Source organism: Rhinolophus sinicus, chromosome 15 (assembly GCF_057876585.1).
Source record: "Rhinolophus sinicus isolate RSI-liver-muscle chromosome 15, RSI-T2T, whole genome shotgun sequence".
NCBI classification, from domain to species: Eukaryota; Metazoa; Chordata; class Mammalia; order Chiroptera; family Rhinolophidae; genus Rhinolophus; species Rhinolophus sinicus.
Window position 1 is genome coordinate 117350320 of NC_142515.1, and position 21638 is coordinate 117371957.

The 21638-nt window shown below is 36.9% G+C and overlaps 1 protein-coding gene across 8 annotated transcripts in view; it reads left to right on the top strand.

Moving 5' to 3' along the window:
• Nucleotides 1-21638, top strand: part of INPP4B (inositol polyphosphate-4-phosphatase type II B) — a 579259-nt gene that overhangs the window by 400383 nt on the left and 157238 nt on the right. For 7 of the 8 annotated variants that reach the window (XM_074338475.2, XM_019730782.3, XM_074338478.2 and 4 more), the window contains 2 exons: nt 9058-9169; nt 14467-14539. In XM_074338475.2, the coding sequence (XP_074194576.1) occupies nt 9058-9169; nt 14467-14539 (185 nt within the window). Of the gene's footprint in view, nt 1-665; nt 686-9057; nt 9170-14466; nt 14540-21638 lie in introns of those variants that run through there. The other variant, XM_074338476.2, reaches the window with a different exon arrangement.

The following is a 21638-nucleotide window of genomic DNA, read 5'->3' on the forward strand; positions in this document are numbered from 1 at the left end:
GCTGTTTTTGTTTGCCGTTAATTCATTATCAGAGAAAATGCCTGTGTCCTTTTTCATTTGCTCTATTTTGTAAATTAACATAAGTAAAATTGAATTTTTTTATTGTAGCACTTGCTTATGAATTTTAATACAGATTCTTAAACCCACCACCATAATTAGGATACAGAACTGTTTCATCACTACAAAGACATGCTCCTCTGCTACCCCTTTGATTCATGCCTCCTCCACCCATGCCAACCCCTGGCAACCAACATCTGTTCTCCATCACCACAGTTTTTTCTCTTTTGAGAAAGTCAGATGAATTGAATCAAACAGTATATATTCTTTTGAGACCGGCTTCATTCATGCGGTCTAATGCCCTTGAAATTCATCCATGTTATGGTGTGTATCAACAGTTTTCTTACATTGCTGAGTAGTATTCCACGGCCTGGATGTACCACTGTTTCTTAACCATTCACGTTATGTTTCGATTGTTTCCAGTTTGCAGTGATTATTAATGGAGCTGCTAAAATACTCATGTGTACATTTTTCTGAGACCGCACATTTTCATTTCTCTATGGTAAATACCTAGGATGGGAATCTCTGGGTCATATGAGATGTGTGTTCTAAAAGAAACCACGGTGCTGTTTTCCCCACCAGCAGCGACCAGTTTCAGTGACTCTATATCGTCATCAGCCATTCTAAGGTATGTAGTGGCATCTCACAGTGCTTTCAATTTTCATTTCCCTAATGACCAGTGATGTTGAACAGTTTTCCATGGACAATTTGCTATCTATATATCCTCTTCTGAGACATGTCTGTTCAACTTTGCCCATTTATTAATCACAGTGTCCATCGTCTTGCTTTTGAGTTTTGAAGACTCTTTTTATATGTTGGGTGCAAGTTCTTTGTCAGATACATGATTTGCAAATATTGTCTTCTAGTCAGTAGCTGTTTTTCATTCACGTGGAGGTATCTTTGACAGAGCAAGTCAATTTTGATGAAGTTCAACTTACCATTATTTGTTCAGTTCATGCTTTTGGTGTCATATTTAAGAACACTTTGACGAGGCACAGTTCATGCAGACTTTCCACCTTTATCTTCTCTTTAAAGTTTTATACTTTGATGTTTTACATTCAGGTCTATGAACCATTTTAACCTTTGTTTCAGTTGTGAAGTTTAAGCAAAGTTTCAGTCTTTTCCCTAATGGATGTTTAATTGTTTCAATACAATTTATTGAAAGAACGATTCTTTTTCCATTGAACTGAGTGTAACTTTGTGAAAAGACAATTGGTCATATTGCCTCTCTCTTCTGTCTCAATCAACATATCTTTCATTTCACTAATACCACATATTTTTAATTACTGTAGATTTATAGTAAGCCTTAAAATCAGTAGATACAATTCCTCTATTTTTGTGCTTCTCAAAATGGTTTTGGCTATTCTATTTCTTTTGCCATTCCTTCCAACTTTTTGAATCAGCTTGTCAATATCTACAAAAATCTTGCTGGTACTCTGATTAATATTGCGTTAAGTCTATAGATCAATTTGGGAAGAATTGACACCTTTATAAAGTTGAGTCTTCTAATACAGGAAGGTCTCCATTTGTTTAGACCTATATTGATTTCTTCCATCAGCATTTGTAGTTTTCAGCATATAGATCTTGTACATTTTTCTTAGATTTACACCTAATACGTGTATTTGTTTGGGACCTAATAAATTACATATAATTTCAGTTTCCAGTTATTCAATACTAGATATCTGTGTGTTGATCTTGTGTCCTATGAAACCTTGTAGTTTCAATATCACTTCTGTTTTCGAAACTTTTGTAGTGTCGTTCGGACCTGTCCCTCATGTTTGTCACCCAGGTGCAGTCTGGGACCTGGGGGGTAGTCTAGTCTGTAGATTATTTCCCAAAGTCTCCGATATGCTGTGTAGATCCACAGATGCACAGCGTGGGGTGAGCCAAGGAGTTCATGAACACCATTAAAAAGTCCATTTCCTCAGCTCCTTCCTCTCCACACGCTCTCAGCACATTCAATTTCCTATGGCTTCCCTTTTTGATCCTCCATCTGGAAAGCTGGGATTTTATTTCTCCCTCTGTTGTGCAGCTGCACCCTCTTCTGGGGTCAAGAGGCAGGAGAACAGAGAGAGAGAAAAAATAAGGACATTCAGTCCACATCCTTGCAATCACAGCTCAGAGAGGAAACTCCTCCTTCATAGTTTTAGGCTCGTGCAAACCCTTGTTTCTACCCGCCCCTCACCCCACCCTCCATCCCCCTGAGATTACTTGGGGCCTAGGGCATGTGAGACTGGAGAAAAGAAAATGGATTTCTCCATTCTTCTGAATGTTAGAAGACCTGTTTCCTGGTCTTTGAGCCAGAACTAAAGGACTTTTCCTGGAGCTGTTTGTCTATCCCAGGTCCCACCCCTGGGCTTGGGGCTGTGCTCAGCAGATTGGGAGGAGAAATGGTAAACTCACTGCTCTTTCAGTGCTGTTTAAGTAAAATTCTGCTTTTCTTCCTCAGTGTGCCCGGTGCTAATTACTTTGAGTCCTGAAACAGCAGCTGTGAGCGTTCTGTCAAGATTTTATAGCTGCCTTCAGCGGGCAGCGCAGGGTGAAGTGTGTTTGTTACCTGTTAGCTGCAACATCTTACCTGCCGATGGGCTCGTCATGGTGTCCTTTTCATCTTAATATGATTTTGGTCACCTCTAAATCCTGACAAAAATATTTACAAGATGCGAATCTCGTTTTCTCAACTTGCTGAATGGATATTTCTTACATTCACAGAGATGGTAATTTAACATTTAATTCTGAAACAAGACATTTCCAAATATAACTTACTATGTATGTATTTTTAATAGAGTCACATGAATGGAAAGATTTGCTTTAGCTAATTGTATTGGGGGAATTACTTCTATTTGGATAGTACTGTATTTAGCACTTAAGAGGAATTTATCCACAAGCCAATTAGTGAAAAATGGATAGTCAACATATATCCATGACAGGCTCTTGAAACTTTTCGGCCCAGACTATCGAACTGTAGTGCTCATTACTGTACACAAAAGCAGTTTTGTATTTCAACTTAAGGTATTTTCTTTTTGGTCACATAAATCTTGTGAGATAAGTACAATAGTTTACAATCTTCACATTTTATAGCTGGGGAACTTTTATAGAGGCTGAGTTGTCTGCTCATGGTCACATAGCTGTTTACTATAAAGAGCTAACACCATAAACCAAGAACTTTATGAAAGTCCACTGCATTTTCCACTAAAGCATACTCCATTATTTAATGGTGTGTGATGGTACGGATCCGTTTGAACCAAAGATACTGAGCTGTCCATAACTCATGACAAGTCCCGATAGAAAGCCTCAAAAGACAGGCTCTACTTCAGACTCTCTGGGTAGGCATTCGGCAACATCTAAGGACTTTTAACCTAGGAAAGCGAATAAAATAATGACAACAGGGCTTTAAGAAGAAAACCTGATGTGGATGGAATGGGAGAGAAAGATACTGGAAGATGGGAAGTTGATTTTTCAAGTGCCACGTAACAGGTGATGAAACTAATTGGGATGTTTTCATGGAGAAGAACACATGTTAAAAAAATAATAAAGGAAGAATCGGTAGGATGTGGTGACTTACTGGAAGGTAGGGGCAAGGCAAAAGTAGAGCTGGAATATGCTATTCTGTGGTTTTGACCTTTGGAGAATGGCATGCTGTTGATGTGAGTGAGCTGGGTTTGAGGAAAGGAAAACTTAGGATTCAAGCTGATAGAATGTGAATTGTGGATTTTAGGACAAAGGGAAATGGGGTTTCTACATCAGGAAATCAGGACAGAGCAGGGCATATAGAATTGTGACAGATTCTCATAGAAGAGGTAGTTGAATCCCATAATAATGGATGGAATTTCTGAAGGCCAGCATATAATAAGAAAAGAAGAGAAAATCAAGGCCTGAACCTTAGCCTGTGTAAGTTCTAACATTAAAAACTACTGAAAAGTTTTATTCAAGTTCCAGCTTGAAAGTATTGCATGGCTTCTTACATTTATGTTTAGTCTACATACTTAAATAGAACTCTCACTCTTATGAGCCCTGTGTAACCCTAGCATTGCCGGATAAATGTGTTCACCAAAAGGACCATCAGGGCGCACTCACTCACTGACTCAGTGTGTTTACTTATGGCCTTGGTTTTCCTGTCCAGGTGAGGTTTTTGTTTCCCTATAAACCTGTCTAGACAGTCTAAATGCGAGGCATATCTCACAGCTGAAGATTCCTGATGGCAACAAACATGCTTTATATTCACAGAGACCGACAGTGCTAATGATGGATTTCCCTGCAGGTTTACAGTCATTTGTTGGTTTGTATGTGACATTTCCAAAGTAGAGGAGATATTTACATGTTTAACATTTCTAGAGGTGATTTTATTGTTTTTTTCCTTTTCTTGGACTAAGAATGGTACAGTAGGTGGTGACGAAGTTTAGAGGAAGAGTGTCATTAAATTGTCCTTTGTTGGAAGACTGCCTTCTGCCCCCTTTCCTTCAGTCTTCTAGAAATGTTTGTATGCTTCAATATGTAAGATTGAATATTTCATTAGGAAGCAGCAGGGGACTTATTTTAAAGGCAGATTTTAAACAATCTTAATCACTAATGTGTGATACATGCTGAAAACCTAAATGAGAAGGAAGTGTAGATTTGTGTTGCTAAAATTTTATTCTTCTTTGTCTTTTATCTTGTTGGCATGGTTAAATATTTAAGTGTATCTGCTGAAGGAAATAGGAACTTGATGTTGGCATTGAAATACTAAAGCGGCTATGAACTATCCATCTTTTACTTCTCTTACGGCTGTCTGCATTAACTGGTGGTAATGACCTGGCAATAGACTATTTGAAATGGCTTTGTTGTTTTATTCTTCATATAGAGATAGTTTTTTATTACTACAACCTGTTCTTATTGCCATATAAATTTTTAGAAAAGTGTTTCTTGGTTCAGTCAAATTTGTATCCTTATAAAAATACCAAGGTACGTTGCCATAATGCCAGTAAAATATATATGTATACATTGGATATACAAAGAAAAACTAGCTCTTTTATTGGACTATAAGTTTTAAGTTTCTTCCCACGTCGAGCATGCATTTTGTTTGTTTGGTTTAGTTTGGGGGAAGGTTACACAGGAAGGTGGGGAGTGAGGACAAGAGGCTAGAATGTGTCTGAGAGTTTTCCCAAGGATGTAGCCGCCTCTGATGGCCTATGGCACCTATGATGGAATTCCAGCCTATGATACCATGATCTGATGGAATCATAGGGGTGGTTAGAGGATACTGATACTGTAGGAGCTGTGAAAGACTGACCCTTTGTTTTGCAGTAAAGGAGACTGAAATCCAGAGAACTGAAGTCCTTGGTCACATAGCTAACGAGCAGCTAAGCTGGAAGTAATATTTGGATTTCTTGGTTCTGAGTCCAGAACTCTCTTCAAAATATCTTATACAGATGTAATGAATTTTCATTACGTAAAATTCAGTAGAATTTGGGTGATGAATAATGGCTAAGCTATTATTACTAGCCTCCCTAACCTGTTGGGTTGAAAGCATTGTTAAGCATTTAAGAATGATTTCTTTTTTTTTTTTTTTTCTGAATTGCTATGAAGTGATCTTTGAAACAGACTTTGGGGCCGTGGAATAAATATTTCAATCATGACTGTCCTAATTGGAGAGAAGTGTCAATTATCCATTCTCCGTGTGTGGTAAATTGATACAAAATAAATGAGAAACTGCTCTACAGTTTAAGTACCAGTTCATTGACAGGGTGAAGCATGCTTCTGGGTGTCTTGGGTTCAAGGCTTTAGTTTATAACCTGGATTCCCCATTCTGTCTCCCACAAATCTAAGATGAAGAGGCATGCTTTAGGGGACTCAGAGTGTCCTTTCCAAAATGGTTTATGAGGGAAAAAATTGATTCTAGAATCCGTCTAGTGTCAATAGATTAACCAAATTCTTTGCTTTGATTCTGCTCTGGGACTAACTGGAAGCTTATAGGAGATAAAAAGAAGTAGAAATCCAAATGGCATAAAAATTATTGAAAAAGTAGCCAGATACTTTTTTAAAAGGGGATAGATAGAACTATGGTTCAGAAGCTTACCCCTACAGTGCATTGGGTCAGTCATCTACTTTGGCACTTTTGAAATGATCGCTGTCATTGTAATTATTTCTACATGTGTGTTCTTTGCATTATTTGGAATGTAAGCTTTATAACATCATCTGTTATTACTAAGGATTTGTATCTCTAATGAGCACTTAATCATTGTTGAAATGCGTATGCCATGAGGTCCTATAATCCTGTTCTATAATCTTTGATGCCTATTTTAGTGAAATATTTCTGGAGAGACTCAAATTAAATATAATATAATGCATTAAGGACAGCAGTAATTCTGTTGCTGCTGCTGCTATTGCTACTGCTACTAGGATGAAGAAGGGGGGAGCAGGAAGAAGCACTTATCTTGTATAAGGCATTGTGCCAAGCACTTTGCATAAATCATGGCACTTAATGTAATCCTTACAACACAGTTATTGTCATCTCCATTTTATGAAGGAAGTTTCATGTGACTAAGTTCCTTGCCCAAGGTCATGCACCTAGCAGATAGCTCAAACTCCTGTGTTCATACTTCTCACCATTATGGCATATATTAGTTTATCAGTCAGTCCTGGGAGAGGCTGTAGAACCCCTATCTTCTGTTTCAGATCACATGCTTTATTTGGTGTAGTTCAAGGAAAACATTTAGACGGTTATATGTAGGCTTTGCATTAAGCTAGCTCAGTTTGCTTAAGCACAATTTTTTACACAATTCTTATGAGAAGAAACAGGTATCTTCAATTGTTATCAGTGATCCGTTTGGGGGGGAAAGAAGTCTACAAATCTCTTAGAAAAAATTATGAGTAGTGCCAAGGAGGGTTCTTATTGGTAAAGTCTTTATTGAACTATCAGGTACTGAAGAATTGTACAGAGATATGTCACATCATAACTTATGACAAGTTATTATGTCATTTTCAACTGGTAAATGGCACAATGAATTATCTAAAACCATCCCAGAATTGGAGCTAATACAGTTCCACAAAATCACAGATCATACTGTCATCCATATACGTATCTTCTTTGTGATGAGTGATTAAGTTTTCTATATTAATTTCAGATAATTGAGTCACTAGTATGATTTATGCTGATTTAAAAATTGCCAAGAAGCATTTTGTTTTATATTTTAGTAAGAAATCTTAATATGCTATTTAATAAGTAAATCACTTTTTATGTATATAATCTTATTACATTATGACATTAGCTATGTATATCAATTTTCTGTTTCAGTTTTCTTAAAAGCATAATTCATGATCTAGTAATATAATTGTTACTTAACTTATTCATTATTTCAACTAGCATTTTGATAAACGACTCATATTAATTTTCCCATTCTTTTTTTCTGACACCTCTAATAAAAAACAGTGACATTTAGAAGGAATTCATTGAAAGAAAGACAGTTTTGGTATTCAGTTAAAATTAAAAACAAATTTCAGAAAAGAACATGGCTAAATAAAGAAAACTAAGTATCATGTGACTATTATTAGTCAATTAGATTTAGACAGAAGTTACAGCAACACATCATAACTATGGGGTGACTTTGATACCTATTTTCAAAAGAAGGCTCAGGGAAAAATATTATGTGTGACAGTGTTGGTTGGCATCATTTATTCTGTGTATTTTGTTGTCAAGAGGAAGAACTTAGAGAATCACAAAGGGTGGTGGTTGTTAATTTTATTCTTAGCTTTCATTATTATTGTCAACCATAAAATTTATATGCTAATGGCAAAAATGATGATAAAACCTTAATAATAAAATTATCATCATCATTAAATAGAGAAGAGTCATTCAATAACCAACAGACTTGAAGAAGATAGAAATCGGGGTTTCTGGTTTTGCCACTTCATTTCCTAGGGGCAAGTTTTCCATCCTTTGGGGTCCCGTTTTCTTTATCTGAAAAAGTTATGGGTTGTACTAAATGAGCCCTATGATTAATTTCTTCTCTTCATGTACCTTAACTTTCTCATGTCTGCTGGGAGAGAATCTTCTTGACCTAGTCTCTTAGAAAGAAAAATGATATTAGGGAAGAGGTACAAAATCAGATTTTGTAGCCAATGACCCGGTCATAAAGGAGTATAGGGATGTTTACACTCTTTTTCTGTTTTACTCTGCTGTAGTTTCTGTAATAGATGTGCACAATATCCCATGCAATTGGCTTAGAGGGGCCGTGGTATATGCTGTTGTCGAGAGGTGGAGGTTGCAAACAGGGCACTGATCTGCGATATCTGAGGCCACTCAGAATAGCCACAAGGAGCTTTCACCTTCATGAAGTCATTTTTGACAGTCCATGCACTTACATTGCAAATCCATGGCTAATTTTCTTTTGAAATTAAAAACGACACCAACATGAATATGTTGTGATGTGTTTTAAGCAGATTTGTTTAATTAAAACCAATGAAATAAACAGCAGGGTGAGTGGTTTTCAGAAACAAACATGTTTGGACATACAGTAGTCCACCTGTATATGTGAGGGATACTTTTCAAGAACCCGAATGGATGCCTGAGTTTTCCTATACATATATACCTATCATAAAACTAATTAATAATTTAGCACAGTAAGAGATTAACAACACTAACCAATAATAAAATAGGACAGTTATAACAATATACTATAGTAAAAGTCATGTGAGTGTGGCCTGTGTCCCTCTTTCTCTTTCAAAATATCTTACTGTATGTATTGTACATACGGCATAGATTTGCTGGACAAAGGGATGATTCAAGTTCCAGGCAGGATGGAGCAGGACTGGGTGAGATTTCATTATGCCACTCAGAATGGCGCACATTTTTAAAACTTAAGAATTGTTTATTTCTCGAATTTCCCATTTAATATTTTCGGACTGCAGTGCTCGCGGGTAACTGAAACCACAGACTGCGAAATCGCGGGTGATGGGGGTACCACTGTAATTTAAGGAGAGGGAAGAGTCTTACCTTTGCATCTCATTTATTTTCGGTTGCAGAACTTCAGATGGTGGCAAAGTTGTTGGCACCATAGAGGTCAGTGTCGTGAAGATGGGGGAGATTGAGGATGGAGAAGCTGACCACATCACGACAGATGTACAGGCACAAAAGGTAGGGTCTCAGCCAGCTCATCACGCAAATTAAATTAGAAATGATCAGTTTTGACAGATGCCCGAATCACCAACACCTCTGTAGGGTATGAAATCTCATTATTCCCGAGCCAAATGAGAAATCAGCTCTGGATTTTGAGTATCGCAGTGTTTCATCCTCTGAACCAGAGGACCTATTTGCATGGAACGACGCAAAGCCACATGCCATTCAGAAACACATCCCTCTCCACTGTTGGCTCCTGTGTTGACTTTGCCTCTTCTCAGCTGGAACAAAAGTGTTGATCACTGTTGCATTCTGCCATAATTAACCCTATGTGAGATGCACAGAAGATTCTGGGAGGGCTATTGCCAAAAGTAATCACTCTCCTACTCTCAGAGCTGTCTTTGGAAAAAGATGCAGTTTGAATTTAGATTTCATTTTTATGTGAAGGAGTGTCGATTTAATAATGTTTTGCCTTATGAAACTGCAGAGAGAGAAGCAGGAACTAGTATACAGCAGAGAGCTCTGGAAGGGCAAAGTCACTTGGAGACAAAACAACTTCCTCGTGCCCAGGATAAAGGCTTCCAGCATATCAGCACGTGTCCAGGAGTTATATTTTCTTTCCACTTTCTTTTCTCCAGGAAAGAGAATCTTGATATAAGCATTAGCCTAAATTCCTGTCTTAGGAAATCAGTTGCCTATTTTATTGAGGCACAAAGGACAGACTTAAAACTGCTAGCAGTTTTTTTGGTTTGTTTTGTTTTGTTTTCAGGAAAATGAGTTTGTATGTACACTATAATTCCTGCCTTTTCAGAAATGAACATTTTTTTTTAATGAGAAGGCCTACTGTGACTTATTTTCTGGCTTAGTGTCTCTTATCTGGGAACATTTGAATTTTTGGTAGTAAGGAAATGTCTGCGTGGAAGATGTTTACGTAACACTTAACAAATAATTAACTTTACAAAATATGTCTAACATTGCTTTTCAAAAACACATTGTCCTTTCCCCAGAATAGACTAAGATCTTACCTGCATCCTCAAGGATTGTTCCTGTCTGATCCCCTCCTTTCCCTCAGAATGTATCCCAGATCATGAAAATATTCTGAGGAGGCCCAGAGTTTGAGTCCGGTTCTTTGCAAATATTGGGGCCCTGGTAAAGTTGTGCCACAAATCCTAATAATCAAGACCCATGTCTTGGGGCTTCATTCAGTCCTTGTGTCCTTTGGAGTTTGATATTACACCCATTTTAGTCACCACCATGTGGATGCTTGTGTCAAGATGGCAGAGGGAAGAATGAGAAGCTAAGTGGGAACTGAGAGTGGGAATAGGCAGATAATCGTGCCTGAATCGGTGGCAGTGTACCAGGAGACCAGGAGCAGAAACACTTTCCAATTCTAAGTAGGGCTACTTTCCCTGCCTCTGAAGCTATTAGTTGGTACAAAAGTAATTGCGGTTTAAAAGGTTAAAAATAATTGCAAAAACCACACTTACTTTTGCACCAACCTAATATTACTGGCCACCTCCCTATTCTCCTCAGAGCTCGTCCACCCCTGGACTCCTTTACCATGTTGCTATTATGAGGTAGCGCAAATTGAGTCACACTCTTTTCGTAAATGGAGAACTCGATACGCAGGAATATGCCCCACCCAAGTCATAATTTATGTTTCTGGCTTAGTAATGTGAACTTAAAAAAAGACTTAACTGAGCTGTCCTAGAAATAGGAGGTGGCAGTGTCAGCGCAAACTGTGTACGAGTCACAAGTATGTTGGCATTACCTTCGTCCTGTCTGAATTCTTAGTGAACCTTGACCTTTTGCAAAGTTTTTTATAAAGTTGCTATAAACTCTGATGGCACTCCCTAGGAATATGCATGATTGAAGGAAGAACACATGGTAGGTCTACTATGCATCATATTTAGAAGAGTTACCCGGAAATAACTTTATCTCAGTGTTTTTCAAAGTGTGGTCAGAATTACCCGAGTGTTTGTTAGAAACGCAAATACAAGGACCCTTTTGCATATCTGCTAAATCAAAATCCCTATGAAATACATTAACACAGTTTATTACTAAAGGTGATTTAAGTCCTGAAGTTAGTGAATGATTGGAACATATGAGAAGACAAAGTCACTGAAATAGAGGTTATCCCTAAAACCACATCCCTCTCACTGGTTTGCATGAATTGGGGAGAAAGAAATGGAACTACTCTTAGCACCATAGTCATGTGGGTTAATGACATACGAGTATTTATGTGGATTTCATCCATCGATATGTACTGTATTAGAGACTTCGCTTATGTGGCTTGTGTCTATAGAAATTGATCATATTAGATTCAAACAAGAAATATTTAAAACAGAAGAGTACACAGGCACACATACCGTTAGCTGTTACATGATTATGCCCTATGGTCTCCAGAAAATTCCATATAGGCTTGTAAGAGAGGGAGAGGCAAACAGATGTTTCTGTATTACTATGGAAATAATTTCATCTTCGCCCCCTGCTAGATGCTACAGACGATGCAAAGACAAAAGTTATCAGCGACTTCCAGGAGACTCCAGACCCAACTTAGCAAACCATGATTTAAGGAATACACTAACAGATGTGAAAGAGCGTTGCCAAGAAGTATTTGTCTTGGATGAATTCATACTGAGCTTTATGATCATTGTTCTTACAATTTGTCCAATTTTCTAGCCCAATGCATGGAAAATTGATATATTAGTTGATATTCAAAATCATTAAGCTAGCTTCAAGAATTTTACATATCTTGTTTCTTCTCCTTGGCCACAATTTCCATCACATGACATTTTTTAAAGTATTCATTAAAATCGATAGGCATAGGGTGCTCCTTGTGGCATAAAAAGTGTGTGATGTTTGTTATTCCTGCTCAGAATCACAAATGGGAAGTCATTACGCTGAGAGCACCCACCATGTGAGTGTGTAATGCGGCAGCTATCCTTCATAGTGGTAGCCATGAACGGTATACGTAGCTTAAGCCTCCTTAAGTACAGAGTCCACATTTCTTTTAATCTTTGCATTTTCTGTAGCATCTAGCAAGTGCAAAAATGATTCTAGGGTCAGTTGTAAATAAATAAATTAAATAAGCCAAAAAAATAAGAAATGTTGTGTTTCGCTAGATAAAGATAGAAGGTACACTCAGGAAACAATTGAAAAAAAGAATTACCGAGTACAAATATGAAAATATCGAGTAATTTAGTAAATATTAAAATATTTATTGGGTGTTTTTTGTTGGTTTCATGCATTTAAATCAGGAGAGCATTTTGAATAGTAAACCTTTAAAGACAATACAAACATTGCAAAATAAGAATGTTAAAATTGTCCTAAGTACCTGTGTGGACATTCCCAGTGTGGATGGGAATTACGACTGTATGAAAGTTATATTTCTGTATCTATTTGTTAAATAATCAAGGCCTTCTTTTAGGAAACAGAGAGTTGTCTTTAATGACACAGAGACAGGGTGGCGTCCATGTAGGGAAGCAGTTTCTTAGGATAATAGCCTGATCCCTATGAATAACGGCGTCTTCACTGAAAAGGTTTAATCTAAACCATTCCTATAAGTGATATTGGAGATGGAAAGGAGGATGGACCATAGCTATATCCCTCGTTATTAGGTGGAAGGATATCAGGGGCAAATCAGGAAAGGATTTGAAGACCAGTCTGAGAACACAGGATTTGATTGGGCAGCAAATAACCATTATCCATTCTAGAACAGAACATGGATGTGATGAATGTAATGTTTACAAAAGACTATTTTATCAGCCCATATAGGCTGACAGGAGTAGAGGTAATACTAGAAACAGGAGAAATAAAGAATTTTAAGTATGGCCAAGCATCCCTGCACATTGCTCTGGTGATTTAGGAAGGGCGTTTCTAAAATAGCTGTGGATTATAAGAAGGGGGGATATCCCCTCTGACTTCCAGTTGGTCAGGACAAAGATTTAGAGAACATCAAATTTTAAGAGCTGCTTGCAGTTATTCATTCTTTCACTCTACTAGGACCTCAAATATAAGCCCTGAAAAAGTTATAAAGCACATTTTTCCCCATCAAAAAAGATTCTGAGTAATGTGATGAATGTGATGATAGAGGAATAAGTAGTGGACCATAAGAATACAGAGAGTAACATTCTCAAAGGGGGCCAGTGCCTGGAGGAGGAAGGGTGGAGGGAGACAGACAGAGTGCAGTTCTGATGCACTCTCCTAGGGAGGGTGGTCTGGGCCCTAGTGCCTCGTGAGCAGAGCCATGCATGCTCCTCAAGGATGGCTGTTTCTCTCAGAACTCATCACCAAAAGAACTTTCTGGGGTTTTGTTTGTTTTGTTTTTATTTGTGTTTATTAGTTTATATCTGATATAGTTCCTCTAAAAAATTCACTCTCCTGCCTCAGCCTTTCTCTTTTTTTTTTTTTTGTTTTTTGTTTTTTGTTTTTGTTTTTGTTTTTTGGCTAGAGAGAGAAAGGAACTCATTTGAAGAAAAAATTACTGGCTGTGTGAAAATAGGTCGTTTGTCAACCTCCTGGGGCCAGAAGAGTTTTGCTTCCTCTGTTAGTTACAGTTTCCTGGGAAGCTGAAGGAGAGTCCCACACGTAGTGACAGGTTATCCGGGATATGGTCTCCCACTCGTGGTTCACTTACTTAGAACTTGTCATGTGCTCTTCTGTGTTTCTTCTGTCTTTCTGGCTGGAGAAGTGTCAGTTCTGTAAAGGCTCATGAGCGTGTGATCTCTGGCTCAGCATCTTTATACATTGCCCTCATACTTTATGAGCAAGTGTTTGCATTGTTTTGCTGGACACAAACTCTCCTTTTTTCTTATGTAATTAGATGGTACAGTATAATTTTTTTTTATTTACAGTTGCCTTTACTTAAAAATAATTTTCTTTGTATTGATTCAGAATAATTTCTAGAAAATAATTTGCTTTTTATTGATTGAAAATCATCCCAGCTGTCAGAAATATAAAACTCTTCATTCAGCTTGTCAGATGTGATTTGCTGTACTACGAACATATCTCTCGAGCATGTGGGAACAATCCCTTCCCACGTTTCATTTTCTTTCCTACATAGTCTTTAACTAGAACCGAAATGCAGTCTATAATTACATAATACAATCATATTATATATAAATATAAGTAAATAATCACAAGTTAAACAAGCTTCCTAGTAAAGATAAAGCTGCAAATAGTTGTACAAAAATGTCTTGCTCAAAATTTTTTGAAATCATGTGCATTGCCTCCTATTTTGTAAACAAAATAAAAGAATTTTCATATTTTGATTTCTTTCAAATATGTTTTCTTTTCCTTTTGTGCTTTCCTAGTGTGCACTGGTATGTGAATGTACAGCCCCAGAAAGTGTGAGCGGAAAAGACAACTTACCTTTTTTGAATGCAGGTATGTACCTCAGTTCTAGAAACTTACATGAGATACATTTTGATTTCCTCCAAACTCAACACTGAATCTCAACAGCATTCTAACAGAATCAAGTGTGAACACTTAATAATTGGTAATAATGAGGAGCCAATAAAGTGGGGGTAGATTTGACAATTCCGTAAGAAAGAGAAGGAAATACTTTGGCTGTATGGCAAAACAAATTCCTGTTAGCTGTTGGATTTTATATGATTTGAAGCAAGACCCACTGGAAGACTGAGTAAGTATTAGAAATGTGAAACTTTTATTTAGTTTGACTTTCTCATTATAGAACTCAAAATAAAGTTGTTAAAACAGTAGATTTATGGGTCCAGTAGGAAAAATTCGCACACATATTTGTACATTTCTGGATATGTATGTATATACTATGTTTCTTATAGTAATATATTTGCATTTCAACAAGGCATTAAACAGTGTGTTAGATGATGACCTTGTGAGTAAAATTGAGACATAAGGTACAGTTAAAAATGTGTGATAATACGTATATGTAAATTATGGAGTTAACATTTTGAATAATATAAATTATGGTACCAATAATAATACTGTGAATGATAACTATTACAGTGACAGGTGATATGCTTAATGCCTTACATCCCTTATCTTACCTTGCTTTCTGAGATCTGATGAGTGCTGTGAAGGCACTGTCATTATCCCTGGGTGACAGATGAAGCAATTGGTCAAGGTCATCTACCTAGCATGTAACAGGTTCAGAATTTAAATCCAGTTTTTATCTCAAGGCCTTTGCTTTTAATTACTAGGCTGTGCTATTACTAAAAAGCCATTAATTAATACGCTAATGTACCAACAGAATAAGCTGTAAAATTTTTTTAGCCCTGCCACGTTGTGCATTTAAACAAAGAAATAGATAGCATAATAATCAGCTTAATGAATGATACCAAATTTTAAAGGCTTACTAACACATAACCCCTAAACTATTAACCATTTTTCCCTGAAGGAATCCACTGATAATAGGAAAAGGGAGTGGAAAAAGGGAAGGCAGCTCTTTGTGTTAATACCTACAGGAACGGAAAGTAAAATTTAACAACGCAACAAAACATTAGCTATACTTGTGTAGAATGAGGGATTATACCAATGAAGAGCAGCTTCTTCTCAATTTATGAGCAAATAATATGTGTTTTTTTTAAATTTATTAAGGACGTAATATTGAAAAAATGTGCATTAAACAGTGAAGGGTCGACCCAGACAGTTGGACCAGCCACGTACCATAAAAGGACTTGATAAGTTATCAGTGTGGTTAAAATATCTACTGTATCCTCTAAGTGTCCTCCTCACATTTATTTTTCCACGTGAAAGTTGACCAAACTTTTAGTCATTTATTTTAATACATCTAAATAATCTATTTAATTTACTAACTGTCAGTTTTGAGAAATAATTTTGAGTGTAGGCGATGTTACATTCATTTTAAATACAGTTTGAATGAATCAGGTTATCACCAAAATCACTTATACTACGAGATAATTTTGTAATGATTCACTCATATGAACCTTGTAATTTTTTATGCACACAAAAAGAAGTACCATTTTTAAAATTCTGATTGGCTTAATATAAAATAAATTTCAAAGACAAAGAGAGAAATGGCTCTGTAAGTATGAGAATATATTACCTAAGGAAGCAGAGACGGAGGGAATATAGTGAAAAATAAATCTGCAGCTCCTAACACTTGTGCCATAAGACCTGTACCACATGCTTGGAAGTGTACTAACTCTTCCGGCTTACTAGGGTACTATTCTTATTGTGTAAATTGTAATATGACAAAAACAACTGACATGGAATTGCACTCTGCAATTAAAATAGACTTACGTAGTGTGGTGAGAGGTGATTGCTTACTGCTTTCCTGCTTTCATGGAGGTGACAGTTGTTTTGGCGGTGATACTCCCCTTAGCTCCAATGACACTTTTCCACTCTCCTTAGTCTGGGCACCAAGGAGGAGCACTCGGAACCTAGGATATTTGCCACAAATATATCTTTGAACCTTCTTCTATTCGGGAAAGACAAGACTAAGTAACAGTCAAGTGTTATAAAAGCTAGACTTAAAAAAAAAAAAAGTGCAGCTAAAGTACTACTTACGAAATGTTTCTGTTCAAAACATAAAAGTGTATTGTGTAGATAGAGAAGACGTGTGACATTGGCTTATGTGTACCTTTTTCTTTTGTTCTATTTATTTATCTGTCTAAACTCAGCAACTTTGGAATTAATCCATTATATTCCCAGGTGGCTTTTTTTTTTTTTTTTTTTTTTTTTTTTAATCTGTAGGCAAAAGGAGCTATTGACATTCTTCCCAAGTCTTTGAATTAATGTATTATATGGAACTTGCCAGCATCAAGTGAGTTATGAAGTACTTATTGAGTGAGTGTAAGAGAATGCCATATCTCATAGCAGCTCTTCCCTATTCTATTTATATCTCTAGAGGTTTAATTTATAATTCAGGAAATTCACTTATCTGTTGTAAAACTAAAAAAGAAAAATCTCTTCCCCCTAAGGTCTCACTTTTTCCACGCCCTGTTTTGCCTTGCGAGTTTAATGTGTATGTTGGGAGTCTGGGGAATTGAGAGCAGAAAGAGAGAAAGAACTAGAAGTGTGTGTAGGGGATGGGAGTGGGGGTGGGGAGCATAATTTACAATTCCAGAAGAAAGATAACCAAATTCCTTTTTGCTGTTGGGTTTTATATTCTCTGAAACAGACACACTAGAAGACACAGTAAGTAGTAGAAATGCGAAGCTCTTACTTAGTTTACTTTCTAATTATATAAGTATATAACTCACACAATAAAGTTAAAATAGTAGATGACTCTTTGCTTATTGATTTAAACAAAATGGAGGTAAGAACACTTTTGCTTGTTGTTGGGGGCGGGCATAGGGGAAGTTAATTTTGATCTGAGAGGTGCAGACGTTTAGGTCTCTCCTATGTCCTGCTAAATCATTTCATGAGGCACCTTGTCTATAGCAGGACAATAATGAGTGGGATCTTGCGGCATTAACGTAAGGGCACTAACAACGGGCAGATCTGGTGTCAAAGCCTCGATGTGCCAACCAGCCGTGTGACCCTGACAGACAGTTTAGCCAATGTGGACATCGGTTCTTTTAAAATGAGCAAATTAACCTGAACAGTCTCTGACTTCTTTTTGGCTCTCAAATGTTTGAAGGTGACATAGCTTAGTTTAGCTTTTGTTATCTTTTCCTTCACTTTAGAAATAGTTCATAAAAGTTTTCATTTTAATCTGTTTCACATGGAGTCACATATCACTTGTTTGTCATTTGCTGTGGTCTTAGGAGTTATTTCTGTGTAATTAGCCTGACCACCGATACACCTTTTAAAATTTTTGTCAGAAAGACAATTCTCTCTCTATTTCTTTACTCTCCCAATTGTCCTTGTAAAAGTATACTGCTAGAGTATTTCACCGGACCCTTAGATACTATCCCAAATCTGTGGCACTCATGGGCTCTGTCAGTAAGCTTTCCATTATCTTCACATTTTGAGTGAGTTTCCCCCTGTCAGCAAGCACTGGATCTGGTGCAGCATCTTCCTTGATTGAATTCATACTTCTTGATTCACGAAATTATCCTCTATATTCTTTAATGACCACTTTCATGCTGTATATCAACATGTATACTGCCTTTCATGTTCACAAAGGGTGTATCTGACAGCGGTGATTTCCATGACCCTGCCAGCTGAAGTCTGAGCAGGGACTGTCCTGCTGTCAGTCCTAAAGGCATACAGTTTGCCCTGTTTGGAGAATTTATTAATGTCTGTATTTCTTGCTTCACAGATCAATCACACCTTTTCTCAAAAGACGCCACTGTATTTTTCATTCTTTTTTCTCTCCAAATAGCCATCTACTACTGTTGCTTTGCAGAAGATGCTAGGTTATAAGCTATTTAAAAAGAAGGAACATTGCTTATTTATTTCTGTATCTCCAGGACCAGAATACAATAGAAACTCAATACATTTTTTGCCAAATGGCTGATAACAGGTGTATCTTATCATTTGAATTTATGGTTCAGGTAACAGAAAACCACATTGTTATTCTCTCCATGAGAAAAAATGTTCAAGTTTAATTAAGTTTGAAGTAAAATAATTTATTACTTTCCTTAAAAATTATTACCAAATTATCATTTTTAAATGTTTTCTTCCTTATAGGGTACCATAGATTTTAAGTGCCTTTTACAATGTCACATAACTGAGCTAAATATTGGGGTCACATTCTCCTCACCACCACCAACATCCAAAGCAACGCATGACTCAGAATATTTTAAGAGATTGTCAAAAATGTTCCCTTCTATACTTATTTGAGTCCTGATGAATTCTAGACAAAAAGCACGTCCCAGTTCCCCCCCCCCTTTTTAAATTTTCATTCACATGGTACTAAATCTACTATCTTGTCAAATTTTGGATGATATCATTTTATATTAACGACGACATTTCTGATGTATTTTCTCCATACTAGTTCATATAGGTTTTACCCTTGTATTTATAACTCTCTGATATATACAGTTTGGAGTCATTTTGGCTTATAACATTGGTGCTTGATCCTATACTTGTATACTTATCACCAGATATCTTTGTCCTTTGCTGTTTTAACAAATGCAGTGGAGTCCATTAACCTTGCTCTTTGGAATTTCCATATAGTCTCATTACTGTGCGCTAATATATTTAAGATGTTAAGTAGTTTCAATGGAAGAATGAAATTCACTAATAATCAAGGGAATCATCTCTTAGATACCTTTAAATGCTTCCACTATCTTTCTGTTGTACGTACATTTCCTCCTCCACTGCCCACTTTAGGTAAACTAGAAGAAAAATTCAGACAAGATGATATAGTCAAAAAGTTAATATTTTGTGGATGAACGTGAGGAGACCTTTCTCTCACGTATGATTTTTCCTTTCTTCGTTCTCATGTTCTGTGCTCTCCCTTGAAGTATGGTTTTTTCATTGCGTCCTTGCCTCCTGTATTTCGCCTTCTCAGTGTACACAGTTTTGGGTACTCTAGCTGTTCTCCTCCTGGGGAAAGGAGTGGTGGGAAATATCTGACTTGCAAGGTTTAAGCTCATTTCTGTGGGATGTTTGTATGTAGTGGTCACTGTGCTAAGTACAGGAGATAAAATGAGAATGAGGAAAGCAGAACAGTCCTGGCCGTCACAAAGCTGTCATTCTCATGGGGGCCACTAAACAGTAGACAAACGATTGTAGCACAGCTGGCAAGAACCATGCTAGGGATGGGGATGGGAAATACAAAGGAGGGACACCAGTGGGGAGATGGGGTGGAAGTCAAGGCAGAATTCCTGGAGGAGGTGCTGGCAGAGCTGAGTTTATAGGATGATGACCTATATAGGAAAGAGGGGTGCTCCTTTGAGTTCTAGGGAATGCCTTGATCAGAGGCAAATTGGCAAGAAACAACTTGAATTCAGTGAACTACAGGTCACTCAGCACGAAATATGAGCCAGCTTCTATGTTCTCTAGTTTTGTCCTTTAATGACTGAACTGGAATAAACAGGGCAAATCAAACTAGAATAAGTGAAGCAAATCATTTTTTTGACCACCCCAAATCTAAAATCCAGATTCTACACATTAAATTTACCAATCATCACCATTTAGTGACTAAAGGCCCACAAATATTATTTTTATGTTTTATTCTGATATCTGTTATAGGTTTTCTTATCGTTGGCCTTGAATTGAAGATGGAGGGTCAGGTCAAGAGTTTGTGGGTTTGGCTAGACTAGCACTTTGTCTAACTCAACTTATATCCTATTTGTGTTCTTTTTTTATTATTTTGCAACACCACACAAACAGTAACACAATTTGGATTTTATAACAAAGCTAGAGAATAGTAACTAAAAATTTCTTGGAAGTTTGTTTTTCTTTTCTTTTTTTTTTTTTTTAGCAATTAATTTTATCTTCATTACTTTTAAAGAGATACCTCTTTACTGTATTTTTGGAGTCCTTCTCATGTTTTCTTACCCTCTTTTCTATTAGCCACGCTTAGTATAGTGTTTTAGTGAGATTTCATTTCTCACCCAGTCTTAAAAAGAGCCAACAGACATTTAAAATGTATATAAATCTAAGATATTTTCAAGTACAAATAAGGGTCTGTCAGTATCTAATTGGATTACACAGACTTATCTATGGTAAGTATAATGTAGCATTTGGAGAATAGGCAATGTATGTACATTCATCTGAATAATTAAACTATTGAACAACTGCATAATTAAAAGCTACAGAATGAATAGATTCTCTACAAGAATCTGCAGTACATTAAAGTCAGATTCCATTTAAATATGTAACTCCTATCACCTCCCAAAAGCAAGAATGTACATGAAGATAATCACAAATGACCATCCACTGGAGAAATACATTAAACACTACCTGATAGAATAAAGCTTTTTGATGATTCCCTCTACCCAGAATCCAGATTTCCAAAATTTTTTGTCCAATCCACTGACATCCCTAACAGAGACACAGAAAAGAGAAAAATCACCCTTGTGATATCTCTCTGGTTTATCTTTTCTGCCTTGGGTTGCTTGAGCAGTCATCTTTTTGTGTGTGTTGTCTCTGTGTTGGCTTCGTTGACCATTTCCTTGGGGTCTTTACTTTGATCATTCAAAATTGGAGCAGCTTGGCTTTCACAATTGCTGAATCCCACAAACTAGCAGGCGGCATACTATCTTGTTAAAGAGACCCTGTTACAGTGTCTGGGAGAGACAATATAGAGATTTGAGTTGTGCTGCAGTTTGGGAGGTAAATCTGTTATTTCCTTTCTATCCACATGTTCACCTATGGGGTAGGCCTAAGGGAATGTATCAACAGGTGGACCACCTTAGAACTTTACCCTTGTTAAGTCATCACAAGACCACGATGTGGTCCAAAATATCTCCACTACTTTTCTCTTGGTAGAATCTGTTACGTGATATTTTTAATAATTGTTTTGGCAAAAACAGTGGGAAAAAAAATGAAGAGAATAAACACAAGTCTGTCCTTAAAAGGAACTTGTAATAGATGTTAGATAGTTATTGTTGCTGAGTTGAAACTATTGTGTGGTCAGAAATGC